The sequence below is a fragment of the Rattus norvegicus genome, chromosome 6 (assembly GCF_021556685.1).
Source record: "Rattus norvegicus strain SHRSP/BbbUtx chromosome 6, alternate assembly SHRSP_T2T, whole genome shotgun sequence".
Lineage (NCBI taxonomy): Eukaryota > Metazoa > Chordata > Mammalia > Rodentia > Muridae > Rattus > Rattus norvegicus.
Genome location: NC_141539.1, coordinates 29,548,417 through 29,560,957, shown reverse-complemented (window position 1 = coordinate 29,560,957; position 12,541 = coordinate 29,548,417). Strand labels below are relative to the sequence as shown.

Genomic DNA, 12,541 nt, shown 5'->3' with positions numbered 1-12,541 from the left:
GGAGGGACAGTGGGAATCTGTGTCAATCTAACGAGGACAACAAAGGTGGTCTCTGTTCTGAGATCCATCTGCTTTATGGGGAGACATTCTTGTATTTGTGCATCATCCATCAGCACCTGAGTCCTCACTGGAAATGAAGGCAGCATCGGGACTGAAGGGTGGTCCTCTCTTTTCGGCTGTGACCCCAGGGCATTTGCTCCAAGCACAGGCTGGGTGATTATGGGTCCAGCCAATATACTTTGCTCCTTAAGGTAGCCTTTGTGGGCAGCTAATGGGTTTGCTACCGCACAATCCCATGACGGAGTAAGAGCTCAGAGACACTGAACAGGGAGTGGATGGAAGGTTTCTAAATGACAAACACAAAGGATGTCACAGCCTCAGCTCGTCATTGTTCTCCTCAGGTTGCCTGTCCCCTTGCACAGACTTACTCTATGTGCTAGATACTTCTCTTCAGCACCTAACCAGCCCCCTTCCCCTCTAGAGCAGGCTCTTTGGGTATCTTGCCAGGTGACCACCAGCACTCCCATGCCACCTACGTGAAACAGTCATCATAACTCTTCCCATAGCACTATAATATCCACGCCTTCCCAACATCAAACAGCACTGTGAGATCCTAGGAACTGCAAGAGCTACCAGTATTCTGGTGACGCCAGTGGCTGAGGCTAAGAAAAACTCATAGACCTTTGTTGTCAGAATATATGAATGAACGAGAGAATCTCTTGCTCCCAATGGGCTGTCACCTAAATTCCTTGATTTATTCTAATATTCTTGTCCCTGCTGGGAAACGCTGAGCTTCAGTAAATACTTCTGAGGTGAGACGTGATTCTGTCAATCCATTTTGACTTCTCTTTGCATACAATGTCTACTTATCATTATGGGACTTGGCAAGATACTGTTCTGACAAGCTAGGGGGTTACAAGTATTCACAACTCTCTCATCCTTCTGGTGCGCAGTCCATCAAATATTCAGGGCAGAGTAGAAAAAAACAAAAGCAGCAAGCTCAAAAGACCCTTCTACAAGCCTTCAGCTGTCAAACCACAAAGGTCAAAGTCGGCAGAAATGGATGGTCTTCCCATTTATTTTATATATATATATATGACGCCTGCCAATAAAAGTGATCGTGAGTAAAAGTTCTATCTGCCAGGAAAGGAATTGTCCTTTGTACTTTGTACTTAGTGGCAACCTTGACAGTTGAGGAACACTTTGACAGCTGCCTCCTAGTCCCAGGGAGGAATACATATCTATCCTAAAGTGTAGGTGGAGGGCGGGGAGACATGACTTGTCATCATCCCATTGACTAAATATTCTTCTTTGATCTCCAACAGAGCCTTAACATTAACTTTAGGTCCAAAGCACAGGTTTGAAAACTGCTGCCTTGTGGAGCTACCTTGAAACTGATCTACAGAACTATCACTGAAGGCCTACTATGTGTTGGTATTCTATCTAAGCTCCACCCCCACAGCTACCTGGGAACAGCCAGGTATGCTCCGCCCCACAGTTGCCTAGCAACAGCCAGCTGTGTCTGACTATAAAGGGGGCTAGGAGCCTCCTCCGCTCCCTCTTACTCTCTTTGCTCTTCTTTTCTGCTCTTCCCTGTCCCTTCTCTCCCCATTCCCCGTTCCACCACATGCTCATGGCCGGCCTCCTTTCCTCTCCTCTCTTCTTGTCTTCTCTCATTAAACCTCTCCAGGTGCAACCATGTTGGCTTGGTGTACTTTATCCGGGCGCGGGTTGAGATTTAAACAACCACACCATGTGCTACCCACTATGCCAGATGCTTGGGGAAGTAAAAGATCTACAAGCCAAGGTCTCTACTCTTAAGGCTGTGGCTCAGAATTAGATGAGTTTCTGTGAGAAGAGCTTTTCCTAATGGATGAGAACAGCTCTCTCTCTTTCCTCCGAGCGAGGCACGGGGCCAGGACTTAACTGCAAGGCCCTCTGGGGAGATAGCAAGACAAAAGAAAATGAACCCAGCAAACTGTATTCCCTGTGCTGTCCACGGCTAGAGACAAATCACAGCGCCTCGCTAGGTTCAGCTTACTCATCTATAAAATGAGAATAATGTGCAGGGTGAAAATCCTAGTGAAGAAGAAATGGGTTAGTGGATGCCGAAGCACCTGGTAAACCAAACAGGCACAGGTGCAGAAGATTGTCACTGTAACGATGAACTGTGTGCGTCTGCCTCCTACAAAGAGAACAGGGCAGTGCAGCTGGGACCCAGATGAGGGTCAGCACACACGGCATTCTGATATATGAAAAGGATGTATATAACAATAGATAAGTATTCACATGAATATATGGAGAGATGGAGTAGTAATACACACACACACACACACACACACACACACACACACACACACACACACACACACGGTTACATGGTAGATGGACAGATGTTTGGTATAGATAGTTATGGCTAGATAAATCCATGAAAGAGATTTTCTCTGACTCTAACAGGGACGGACTCTTTCTAATCTCTGCTGAATTCTCAGTTTCTTAGTGTCCTGTGCCTTTGGAAATCCTTCTGGAAGCATTTGTGTTGTGTGGAAGACAAATCCCATACACAACTCAAGTGCATTCTAGCTCTCCCAGCTTGAGGGATGCACAGTCAAGCCTGGGCTGCAGTTGGAGAGTGTTATCTTGAGTCTGTCTGCCTGTGCGGAACAAGGACTTACACTAGTCCACTGCGCACTTCCCAGCTTTTTTTCTTTCCTCTGTAATGCTTAGTCAAGTGGTTATGTAAATCTAGCAGCTTATGTGATCAAGCAATTAAGCTGAGATGATAGCCATGATTCTTAATTTTTGATGTAGAGTGGAGTCCCCAATGAGCTTTCTAAAAATACACATGCTCATGCCCCATTCAAAGATGAATAAATCAGGTGAGTCACGGAAGAGAGGACTCAGATTTTGGAAAGGCGTGGCCCTGATTTCTGCTATCCAAGTTTTAGATCTACCATGTTGGAGCACAGACCAGTTCCTACAGAGAATCTCAACATGCTGCAAATTGCCTCAATATTATTACCCAAAATGGTGAGAAATATGGTGTAGCCAGGCACAGCCAATTGGACTCTTGCTCCACCATAAATAACCTAATCAGTCATGCTAAGGATGAGGAAAATCAATTCATATCTTAGATCTGATCATGTTTAGGTCCCATAACCATGGTGAGCCTGGAGCAGGAGCAGCCCTGGACCCCTTAGGAGGACAGACAGCTGCACAGATGCTAACAGTTTAGCATAGGTTCTACACGTCCTATTTGAGCTTCACGATGAGCCACAGGGTAAGGTAATTATTGTCATCTTATTAAGAAACTGAGATCCAATCAAGCTCCCTGTCGTGGGTGGACAGCAAGCCTCAAGAATACTTAGACTCTGTGTCCCATGAGCACCTGCGTTAGAGAACTCTGATCTCATGATTGTGACTAAGGTAGAGTATCCAGGAAATATGTCTCTGACAAGCCAGGGTGTGAGTTTTAAGGCTTTTAAAAATTATCTTTAAAGCCTTTGAATGGCTCTCTCTTTTTAGTGTAAATCACCCAGACATTAAAGCCCTTATTGTATATTTATTAGTGTGTTATTCAGACCAAGGGGAAAGAGAGGGAGGCTGACACCGTGAATGACTTTGAAAGTAAGAAAAAGCTGGGCCTGAAATTAAATCATTGTGACACTGCCACTCGAGGGCATCAATTGCAATAAATGATCACCTTTTTTGTATTCCTGATCTCGTTTATCATGCAGGCAGGATTTGAGGGGAACGTAGGTAGGATGTGGACTGCTAAGGGCTCTGAGAGGTCTGCGTTGGCCACACTTGGTACAGTGCCCTGGGAAGCCCGAAGTTAAACCCAGCACAACTCTGGAAAAGTAACCGTCTTCTGAAGCAAGTGTCCTGTTCACTCGAGTGCTTGCTTGGGGACATCTCTCCATCAGCTCGAAGGGACCATGCTGGCCTATCAACTTCCAAGAAAAGCTAAGGTTGTATGTGCTGTGTGAATGGGGAGGGAAGGCCCCCGTGGGAAAGAGGTAAGAATTGCCCCTGTGGTAGCCAGGAGGGACCAATGGCAGAGAGATGAAGAGAACAACTGATTGTTGCCCAACAGTCTGGCAGTCTCTGGAGAAGGGGTTACTGGTACAGAATGGTTCTTGGAGGGTAGCAGAGGATCCCTGTGATGTCCTCCAGAGGAAGTCAGACACCAAAGCTGGAAAGAGCTGTGGTTACTCACGCTGCAAGCTGTGGAAGGCATTAGGGCTAAGAGCATGCCTCTCAGTGACCATTTCTTTTTGTGCTCCATTACCCTGGTGCATCTTCTGGCTTGTATGACTCCAACTGTTTAAAGCTGAGGTCTTGGGTCAGAACTGATTTGCTTAAGCAAAAGTGGCCTCCAGCTTGGACCTGGGTCCATCTTCACTTGAGCAGGTTTTCATTTGAGGGAAGTGGATTAGGGCATTTCCTGTCACAGCTATTCAGTCAGGAGATGGCATAAAAGAACATGGAAGAGCTCCTGGATACATGTGTGGTGGTGAGTCCTTGTTCTGTCATAAGTGTGCAGTGTGACCTCTAATAGCACATCATGCAATTGGCTTCAGCTTCCCCACATAGAAACTCATGGGAGATTCTGGGCTTCAGTGTCTTCTAGGCCTAGGGTTAATGTCTACAGAAAAGTGAGGTTTTGCATAGAGGGCTATCTCAGAACCCTCCCATCTTCTACAACAGGCATGTTGGCACTGGATGCCCCTGCCACATTTGCTGGACCCAAAGCTCAATATCAACATATCTTTTAGATTTATGTCTTTCAAGTATTAGCAATTCAAGTGATTGGCAACTCTCATGCCCCCGGGGACCAATTGTTCCCTTCACACACTGTGGAGTTCTGGTCACACATAATAAAATCCCCAGATAGTCATGGCTGCCGGAGAAATCTGTGTGCTTAGAGAAGCAGGAGGACTCAAAAGAGATGTCTGAAAAAGAACCCAGGAAATTCTCTTCTGCAGCCTCCTAGACCACAAACCCTTATGTCTGTATTCCAGAAGCCGGGAGGGCACCGAGCTATGCACAGCTGATTGCCGCAGTGGGATCTATCATGCTAAAACACATCACCAGGGCAGCATGGTGCAGCAGGCAGCTCACCGGGCAGGACCTGGCTAAGCCTCTTACTATCTCTATGATATAGCTGTTGCCATTTGACTTGTCTTCATGGGCTGGATGTTCCTTGAAAGCCATGGTCATGTGTTCTTTGGCTTTGCCATGTCACTTCTCACAGGAAAGGCACACATTCCACTGTTGGAAAACATAGTTATGTAGAAAAGGAGCTAGCATTATTGTGTGTCTCTTACAGTGGGGCATAATGTGAGCCATTTTTCTTATGCCGTCTCACAACTCCCTTATATTCTTTCTGATCACGAGGACTTAGTGACCGCTCATGTGTAGCTTTATCGATGCACTCTACCTACTGGTAGTCAGCCAGACCTGAGCTGTTCGGACAGCCCTGGTTGTCTCTTTCCTTGCTTCTGTAGTCATTTTGGCTAGGTGCTAGCAGACTGGGCCCTCATCTCTCTGTCACCCAGGAGACCCCTTCCGAAGCCAGGCAGTCTTGGCAGACTCTGCTGCTCATGTCCTACTGCTTTCCAGCTAGTAGGAAAAGAGCAGTGACTGTGAGCCCCGGATGCCCTCTCCTCTGCCTCCCAGTGCTTCTAGGCAGGCTGCTGTCCCCTGAGCGGCCACTGTGGAAGCAGGACTCAAGAACCCGTGGGGACTTGGGAGGGTGTGACTTTTCATTCTGCTCCTCTGAGTCTAGCTTTCCCCAGCTCACTTGGTTCTTGTTATTCCCTCCACGGTGGCTGAAAAGAAAACATTGAATATCACTTCCCAGTGACTTGTCTCCAAACTACCATCTCCTCTTATGAGAAGGAGTCAGCTCCACTTGCAATCATCACAGTCAACACCGCCAAGTTGTCACTTATCCTCCTTGCTTCTCTGAGGGAGTGACCTTTCAGTGATATGAGCCACTGGCTTCTCCTGGAAGGAGCCCATAAGCTGAGACTAGATTAATCTCTATTAGAACAGACCATATTAGGGTATAAAACATAGCCCTTGACACTTGCATTATACCCAGTAGGCAGAAAGTCCCATCCTTGAAAGGGACCCACAGCAGCATGTGGACGGGGCCAGTAGCATCATTCCCTATGTACAGATGAGGAAATGAAGACTTAAGAAGACAGGATTTGCCTGAAGCCAGAACACTGTCCTCAATGGGGTTAATCTTGTATGTTTGTTGTGACCCTGACCTAACTTCCAAATACCCAGAGCTCTCTGACCGTATGAATGCTGATCATCGAATAGCAAGATAGGATTTTAAACTCAGGATTTCTCATTCAGCACAGCAGCCGAACTATGATTTTCCTGCTGAACTACCATGACCTGATTAAGCTCGTACAGCAATGGATGGAAATGCTCTGAAGTCTGGCTGCTGGGTTCAGAACACCGCCAAACTGCTCAGCCTTTGACTTCAGACAGGTTAATTGGCTTCACTGAATGTCTTCATTTGCAATATGAGAGATGACAGCAATAATGTATTTCATTGTGTTTTTATGAGTACAAAGTAACAAAACACATGTCAGGGGTACAGCAGTGATTGGTCAGGAGAGCTAGGAGGTGCTAAATAGATTTTAGCCGTTATTACTCAGCTTAATATGTCATCGTAACCCATGACCAACCACAGTGACTGACACACTGTCATGAATGCAGGCCTCCAGACACTCAACTTGAGAAAATAGGTCTTGTGATATAACACGAAGTAGGTTTACTCATTCCCTGGCCATGGTTACTACAGCTAGAAGTTGAGAAGTTTGAAACTAGACAAATCTTATAGTTTCTTTCAGCTCTACAGTGCTCCCATAACTGTACAGATGTCAATGCTTTCTAGAAGTGACTTGTTCTCAACATGGATGTTTAACTGAGAGAGAACACTTAGAGAAATATCTGGGGGTGTTTTTGATTGGCATATCCAGGAGGGTTGCTAATGTTCTGATGACATCTAGTTTAGTAGAGGCCAGTGGTACTTGTAGAAAAGGACACTGGACAGCCCCACCTAACAGAGAGAAGTCTTCTAGTTCAAATGTCAGTAACATGAAGCTGAGAGACTCTGATCTAACTTATAAACACACAGAGCTCTCTGATTTGCTGGACAAGGGTCTTGTGTCAAGTAGTTTGCTAAGATGCCCAGGAGAACAAACCTCCTCGATGCAGTAGAATGGGCTATTGATTGTCCTTTGTGCTGACACCTCACACCCCCATCATATTGATCTAGCTGGAAGTAAGAAGCTGGCCTAGGGCATCTTTAATTTAAAGTTGGAATCATTCCTGTACATCATTGAAGTCTACAATGGTTCTGTCAGAGATGGGGAGAACATCCCTTTGTGTGAGATTCTTCAGTTTAGGACAAAGTCTCTCTAGACATGGGGCTCCATATCACTACATCTGTCTCAGCACGACCCTTATTCCCCTCTCCTGTCTCAGATCATGCCTTGCAGAGGGCAGCTCCCTGGTGATCAGAGAGTTCACACTAGGCAGTAGGGTGAATCTTGAGCTTGATGGCTACAGCTGCTGGAAGGAAATTCATGGTCCATCTACACAGGGTGGTTTCCCTGGCCTCATCATCAGCGAGGGGAAGGCTGCCCCTGAAGATACTCACATCACATGGTTCCAGGTTTGTTTATCTTGAGGAAGGAGAGGATGGAAAGCAAATGTCTTTGGCAAGGTTCTGTTACCTTAGTTCTCTTTCCCAGCCTTCCTCACTCCTACTCTCCACTCAAATAGTCTCACTTTCCAGTAGGTTTTAGCTTTACTGGAAAGACTACAAACTAGGGGATGGGTGTAGTATCTAGTTCAGATAATACCACTTTCTGTTGCTTCTATCTTTGTGCATGTTCTCATGTGTTAAATTGGAGTCCACTTAGCTATGATGAGCATGGGAAGATTCTGAGGTAAATATGTCTTTTTGGTAGTCACCACAGAGGATCCACAATGATACTGGCACTGCTACGTGGGAGGTGTCAGTGTCCTCTCACACCCGTGGGTATCGTAGGCTTCTCTCACAGTGTGATCTCAAAGTCTAGTCACCTATGACATCAGTGATTCTCTGCCTCAACCCACAGAACCCTAGGGGTTCATTGTTTGAATGTCCAGAAGCTTCAACATGCACTCTCTGGTGTCTGGCAAACTGCCTGAGGCTATGGTAAGTCAAACTAATCAACTCACAAAACTGGCATGTTCTGAGGTCACCACTGCTCCTGCTCTGCCAATGGATGGGAGGCCTTTCCCTTTGGGATTTCTACTAGGAAAGAACATGAGGATGAAAACAAAAGCCCAGGTGCCTGAGAACAGTTTGTCCAAAACAATGGGCAGCCAAGGCACCTGACACTCCTTATTTCTAGTGACTAGAATAGAGCAAGGGAACCAAAGAGTCACTTCAGAAGCAAAAAGATGGATGTGAGTTTAGCTATGGGATTAACATCCTTACTGGTATTAAATGTCAATACTAATTGAATGCCATGTGTCATGATCATATCTATCCTGCATACCCTCCCTCCAAGTCCTCATAGACTCCTACCGATGCACATACCCTTCTCAGCACTTCTATCTTGTCTCTCTGGTCTCTCTGGTCTCTTTGGTTTCTCTGGTTTCTCTCTCTCTCTCTCTCTCTCTCTCTCTCTCTCTCCCTCCCTGCTCCCCTCTCCCCCAGTCCAAATGGTACTGCCTATATGCACATAGGTGTTATGGGGCCATATACTGCAACATGGGGACACCACACCCAAGTGAACATACCCCAAAGAGAAGTGATTCTTCTTCCCCTATAACTATCAACTGTCAGTGACTCCTCACCCAGGGGTTGGGGTTCAGGAACCCCTCTCCCAGACATGCCAGGGGGTTAACTGCCATGATCAGGTGCATGTGATCACTGAACTCCTATGAGTTCAGGTTTACAACACTCTTGCCATGTCCAATGAAAGAATAAATTAAACTAAGAAATACAAATAAAAGATTTCATTCCTCTTGGCGTTGCATGGTGTGGTCCTTCTAGATACAACTGGATACAGACGGATCCTTAGCATGGAATGAGAAACTAACTTCAAAGGAAGCACTGAATAAACCTCATAGCCTCGTTGGAAAAGCAATAGTCAAAATTCCATGTATGCACACCACGGGGACAGAGGATGGGTGACAGGCATCAGTCACAAGGGACTCTCCTCAAAAGTTGTCTTCTTTGGAGGATGACAATCTGAACTTAGTTCCAAAATCAGAATCTTTCTCTTCAAGCCATTGCCCTTGTTGACTGAAAAGTGGTCAAATATGTGGCAACTCAGAGCTGAGCCCTTGATAGACATTGATATATAATATCAATATGATATATTTATATGATATATAAAATTATAAAAGGAATGGAGAGAAAATGGCAGACAGAGCTGCCTAGTTCAAGTTTCTTTCCCATGCCATTCCTTGTAGAAGCCTGAGGGATCATGGAGCAAGCAAGTTACACTTCCAGAATGGGTGCTGCAGGGTTGTGCACATCTGGAAAGTTCTAGAACAAAGCTCTCTTCTAATCTCTGATTGTTAACAGTGGGATGTGTCCCTGACGAATCCCATTTTCAGGCCTCATGGTCTCATAGGATCTGCTTGGGTGGTTGCACTATTTTCTTTTCCCTTCCTTGCCCTTGCTCTGCTGATAAAACCTATTGTCTGGCATATTAAATTGATTTCATGGCTGCTGTTTAACATTCTCTTTAGCTGTTTGCTCCTTGGCTCCATCTGGACCTCAGGGCATGAATATCTTTAACATCCACACATTAAGTGCCCAGTCTGACAGCTGGTCCTCTGGCCTTTGGAAGGACTGCCCTAGCCAGGGCAGTCTGGGGAACCCACAGATCAAGGCCTGAGGCATTACCTGGGGGATATTAGCAGTAATGGTTCAATCTGGACCTCCCTATTAAAGGACAATTGTGAGTCTTAAGTAGATGTCAGAGTCTGGAAATGTGCATTCCCAAGCCAAATCGCCTTCTAAAAAATCAATTTGGACCTTAGGAAAGACTTACCCATGTTTCCCCGGGGTAGGCACCAGAAGAATCTCTCTTCCAGCTTCATTGTGGGGTAGGAGCTGGGCAACATATCTCCCAGAAGGCTGTAGATGTCTGTGCACTGAGACAGCCAGCGTGCAGTGCTCACTACTGCTCCTCATCCAGGGGCTCAGGATGGTATGCTTGGAATCTGCAGAGGTGTTCAGGAGGAGGAAGGAGCCTGGAAAGAGAAAAGGAAACTGACTCTGAAGATTTATCCAAGCAAGAGGACAAGCAGCAGTTCCATGCAAAGGCACGAAGACCAATGGCAACGAACTGGGAGATGCCCGGCTTTCTATGCTCACACCCAACCTCATTCTTTCCCTCCTAACATTTCTTTAAAGGTAGTCAGTCCAGCCTGGAGGAGGTGGATGGTGACCAGGGACATGGCTTTGATAATCTCTGGGGACAGAATTCTAAGCTGTAGTAGTTTTAATGAGAACATCCCCCATCAGCTCATAAATTTGAAGGCTTGGTCACCAGGCAGTCATTGTTTGAAAGGATTAGTAGGAGTGGTCTTGTTAGAGGAAGGTCACTGGAAGTGAGCTTTGAGGTTATTAAACATCCAAGCCAGGCCCGGTGACTCTCTCAGTCTCTCTCTCTCTTCCTGCTGCCTGTGGATCTGAATACAGAAGTCTTAGCTACTTCCCCTGGACCATGTTTGCATGAGTGTTGCCATTCTCCTAGCCACAATGAGAACAGACTAAACCTTTGAAACTGTAACCCAGATCCAATGAAATGTTTTCCTTTATAAGAGTTGCCATGTTCACAGTGTCTTTTCACAGCAAGAAAACACTAAGACATAACCTTAGTGTTTCATGTTTAACTGGCTTTCTCTTCTTCAGTCATGGGGTAGTTTTGTTTGTTTGTTTTTATAATCTAGGAAACAGGAATCAAAGAATCTATTTCCAAGGACATCTCCCTTGCTTACTAGCTAAGTGGTTTTAGGCAGAAACAATAGCTTTCTTAGTTTTCCGTTTACAGAACAGGGTGGGAAGGTTTTGCTGAACTCAATAATCTCCTTGGCTCCATTTTGGATGGAGTCCTGTGAATGTGCAACTTTTTTCCACAGAGAAAGCCCTGGAACTCCCCTACTGGTCCCACACTTGTAGTAGTTTCCTTCTGAGACGAGCTGGATTCTAGAGGCACAGGCCAGATGACCTACAAGAAGCAGTCGTTCCTGGGGATTACTGTCCACATAAAAATCATGGCTGGGTTTTATTGTTCCAGGCACTCTCTGCAATGCATTAATTTTGCTTGTAGCACTTCCGCATTGATGCTACAATGATGCTACAAGGTAGCTGCTGCTCCTTTTGCAGCAGAGACGCCTCACAACCCTGATTTCCCTTGTGGGAACAAGATAACGAGGGCTCAATCTTCTTAAACTGTTCCTGGTACTTTCCAAGATTTTCTTCTGCACAGTGCAATTTACCAACTCGGCGAGTGAACTAGCGGTCTATCATGAAGAACGGTGAAGAAGAAAGAGCAGAACCCTTTCTGAGGCTGACAGTGTTGCTCCATGAGAAAGTTGCAACATGTTAAAAGTAGATGAAAGTAATTTAAGGTTAAAATGGGGATGAAGTGTGTGTGTGAGGTTGCCTCTGAAACAGATCAAGGACTGGGCATCAATGCTAGACTCAGTGCGCTGTATCTGTTGAACCATTTCAGCATGGCCTACGTGAATTTGGAAAAATGCTCTCTAACTCTCACTACATAATCTATATCTAAACCTCAATTTATAGCAAAGAAAAAGGGTTGGAACCCGAGACTCAGAACTGGCCATGCCACATGATACAACCCTTTGCTTCTCAGGAGAAGTAGACTGTCAAGATGGGGCACTGATGTGATGCCTTCAAAAGTGTCGAAAGTCAGAACCAGCTGCCAGGTCTCCAGACTCCTATGCAGTGTTCTCCCTGACACCTTCCTTAGCATTGTGGGGTCCTTCTCCTAAACTGTGGTCGGGAAAGCTTTGTCTGTGTCGTGTAGGTCAGGTACCCAGAAGAGCCCTTAGTGGGCAGAGAAGCAGGTGGCTGGATCCTTAACTCAATTTGCACAGACTCCAGATTCCTCGAACTGGCTGATTATTTTTGTAATCATATAAGCACTGGTTCTCCCTTGGGTGCATTAGCAGGAACAGGGCAGCAACCTGGTCTCTGAGTTACCAACTTGTAGCACAGACACCACAAGGAGTAAAACACTTTGGGAAACCAGGGATAGGGCTGGAGGTCCATGTCTGAAGAACCATAAAGAAAATGACCTTGACCTTAGGGACTAGAGAGATGGCTCAGCAATTAAGAACACTTGTTGTTTTTCCAGAGTACCCAAGTTCTATTTCCAGCACCCATATGGCAGCTCACAATTGTTGGTAACTCCAGCTCAAGGGGATCTGACCTCTGATAGTACCAGGTATGCGCTTGGTACACACACATTCATAC

At 45.8% G+C, this 12,541-nt stretch overlaps 1 protein-coding gene across 1 annotated transcript in view; it reads right to left on the bottom strand.

Annotated features, from left to right (window-relative positions):
• Window positions 1-12,541, bottom strand: part of Alk (ALK receptor tyrosine kinase) — a 719,717-nt gene that overhangs the window by 317,697 nt on the left and 389,479 nt on the right. Inside the window, exon 4 of the mRNA NM_001169101.3 lies at window positions 10,086-10,287. Within this exon, the coding sequence (NP_001162572.1) occupies window positions 10,086-10,287 (202 nt within the window). The remainder of the gene's footprint in view (window positions 1-10,085; window positions 10,288-12,541) is intronic.